General features: G+C 59.6%; 1 protein-coding gene across 1 annotated transcript in view; it reads left to right on the top strand.

Annotated features, from left to right (window-relative positions):
- The window catches only part of KCNN3 (potassium calcium-activated channel subfamily N member 3), a 23,846-nt gene that overhangs the window by 14,472 nt on the left and 6,217 nt on the right, over window positions 1-3,157 (top strand). Inside the window, exon 4 of the mRNA XM_019526027.1 lies at window positions 428-538. Coding sequence (XP_019381572.1) covers window positions 428-538 — 111 coding nt within the window. The remainder of the gene's footprint in view (window positions 1-427; window positions 539-3,157) is intronic.

The raw sequence follows: 3,157 nt of genomic DNA, 5'->3' as shown, positions 1-3,157 counted from the left end.
ACGTGTTTCTGCTCCCTGGAGCCTCTTGGCATGGCAAGTGTGTGGTTGACCTATGCCAGAGTCACCAGAAGTGGGGAGAGGGCCCTGATTAGAATAGAGTGTGCAGAGAACCATCCCACAAGGCTGCCAGCAGGGCCAGGGCCTTAGTCCCATTTCACAAATGAGGAAACTAAGGCAGTCTCCTGCTCTACATCTCACAACTGGGAGCAAGGCCTTGAGGGAGCAGTGGCAGGAGCCCTGCCAAACTGCCGTGGGCACTGGGCTGGTCAGTCCTGTTCCTGGAGGGCCATGGGGAGGGGCCTTGGTGCTGACAGGCAGCTGGTTCCCATGGGAGGGGGATGAGGGGCTCCATGAATGAATGCATGCACAAGGCTGGGGGCCTGGTGCTCCTGCTTGTTGGCTAACAGGGCTGGTTTTCTGCCCATAGGGGGCTGGCTGCACCGCACTGGTGGTGGCTGTGGTGGCCCGAAAACTGGAGCTCACAAAGGCTGAGAAGCACGTGCACAACTTCATGATGGACACACAGCTGACAAAGCGGGTAAGGGGGGCCTGGGAGACTCCCAGGAGCTCTGGGCTGCCAGGCACCTGTGACGGATCCAGCCCTCCGTTCTAGTGGCACAGAGCCATGATGCCGCTGGACAGAGAGGTGGGAGGGGGCAGCACGGGTTCCCTGGGGACCAGCAGTGTGGGCAGGGGCCTTGGGCTGGCTCTGAGCAAGGGCACAAAGGAGCCTCGAGCCCCGTTCCCCTCCCAGCTGCTCCCTTGCTGGGGATTTTCCTCATGGGCTGCTAGAAGTTGCTAGATGAGATGAGAAGCCACAGGTGGTACTGGGCTGTTGGGCACAGGCAGAGCCATGAGCCCCAGAAGGCCTTTCATTGCAGAGAAGCTGCTGCATGGTGTCCTGGCCCCTCTGGGCAGCCCCAGCCTTGGAACAGCCACCCCAGCCAGCAGGCCTGCGGTGTCACAGCTGTGCACTGCTCCACTGTACTGTGGACATAGACGCTGCAGCCACGCACCACGTGGCAGGGCAGGTGCTGAGACACGGCTGCCCTGGACAGGGCTGTGCCTGGCGGGGTGAGCAAACCGGGATGAGTGCTCCGGGTCCCATGGTTTGGGGGGCCCTGTGGGGCAAAGTGGCTGCGGCCTCTCCTGCAGGGCCCGCCTAGTGCTGGTGACTCCATGCTGCCACTGCCAGCTTCGCATCCAGCCACTCACCATTTCTTTCCCCTTCTCCCCTCCACGCCCCCTGCCAGCTTCTTCACATCTGGGCCACACAGAGGCTGATTTGCCCCAAGCCCCGCACCCTCCTAGGGTTGCCTCTGGCCCTGAGGGCTGGACAGATATGGGGAGGAGCAGGCAGACAACTTCTCTGCCAGGGGATAGGGGGTTAGGACTTGCCATGGAGCAGCCGATACAGAGTAACTGCTTCATGTGTCCACTCCAATTCTGCGGCCACTGAACAGGGACAGCATCGCTGCGAATGAAACAGGCTCCATTCCCAGCTGCTGCCCAAAGAAGAGCCAGGGCTGACTAGAACCAGTGGATCTGCTCTGTCCTCCCACCACCGGTGCTAGAGGTCTCTGGTTTCCAGGGACGAGGAAACCCAGAAGCTGAGTTTGCCTCCAGAGAGGCAGCACCACCAGCTCACTTTGAAACAACCATCTCCTGGGAGCCAGGCAGCCTCCAGAGCTCAGTGAAGGTCTTGCTGGTCTCTGCCTCCTAGGAGTGATGGAGCTGGGAGTGGCCGATGCTGCCTGTGACCTCCCACCCTGGGCAGGCAGCATCATAGTGACCTGGCTCTGCATGGCCGAGGTCCCTGTTGGATGAGGGCTGTTGGTCTCCCGAGATGTCCCTGTATCTCTGTGGTGGGTCCAAGGGCCTCACACTCTGGAGACGAGCTGCTACCCTGGCCCTAGGCCTCAAAGCCCAAGATCCAGACCTTCCTCTGCACTCCAGCCTCATAGCCACAAGCCAGAAAACCAGCGACTGCCTGAAGTCTGACTCCATTCTCCACTCAGGCTAATACGGTCACTGAATGTGCAGATGGCCTGTCACCCACAGCCTGGGCCTCCCACCCATTGAGCAGGCAACATGCTGCACAAGGACTGCAGCTAAAAAACTTCAACCCCAGCTCCCACCCATTGGGGTGGCAGCTGCCCCGTGGGCCTGGACTTCCCTCAGCCATCTCAGAATGGACGTCGGGCAATTTAAAGTGAGCATGCATCCCTGGGGCCTCTCCTGTGATGCTGGCTGCGGCTGTGGTGCTCGAGCTCAGACAGCTGAGCACATCATCTGAAAGTGACTTCGCGGCCTCCTTCCGGCACCCAAGGTCTCATTGACATTGATTGTTCTACCTGCTGCTGGCTTTTTGGCCCTTGGGCCTCCAACATATGAGCGTGGCAACATTTGCTTCATCATCAATCCTCATCATCATCACCATCATCACACTCTGAGCTCACACAGGAGGGGAGGGGTGCCTCTCTCAGCTGAGCCCTGTGGGATCTGGAGGCCTGGCGCCACCCCAATCCATTCCAGCACCCACATGACAAACAAAGCTCCCATAAGATGTCTCACCTGCTCAGAGGACCCTGCTGTGCCTGGCACCCCTGGTGGGACTTGGCTCCTGTTTCTGGTTCCCATTTTCTGCTCTCCAATGGGAAAGTCCCATGGCTCAAAGCTTTTCCAGTGCAGGAGGCATATACAAACTTCCTGAGAGGCAAGCAGGAGGGTGGTGAACTCAGTCTTCTGAACTGCTGAAGCCAGTGGGTTGTATCTGGCTGCTTTCCTAATGCTCCCAGTCAGAGTAGGGGACCCTTCCTCCAGGGACCCTGCCAAACAGATGGCCTCCTGCACGTCTGCACCCCCGACACCCCCTGGATGCCAGCCTGGAGCTGCTTTGCAAATGGGAGAAGTGACTATCGGGCGCCCCTGCGAGGGCCTGAGTGCGAGGTCTCCATGCCCGCTCCAATGAGAAGGAAGTCCCAAGGCTGGGCTGCCTGCCCAGGGAGGCACTAGGCCTCCAGCCATGTCTCATGACTTCATCTCCTGCATCACCAGGACAGTCTGTGCTGCCAGGGCCACAGCTGAGCAATCTCTTATGGGAGAGAGACGGCAGTGGAGCCTGTGGCGGGTGCAGAGATCCCACCTCAGGAACACA

This window comes from Gavialis gangeticus, unplaced genomic scaffold, assembly GCF_001723915.1.
Source record: "Gavialis gangeticus isolate Ggan-Ray unplaced genomic scaffold, GavGan_comp1, whole genome shotgun sequence".
Lineage (NCBI taxonomy): Eukaryota > Metazoa > Chordata > Crocodylia > Gavialidae > Gavialis > Gavialis gangeticus.
Note: the sequence above shows the minus strand (reverse complement) of the source record. Positions and strands in the feature narration are given on the sequence as shown.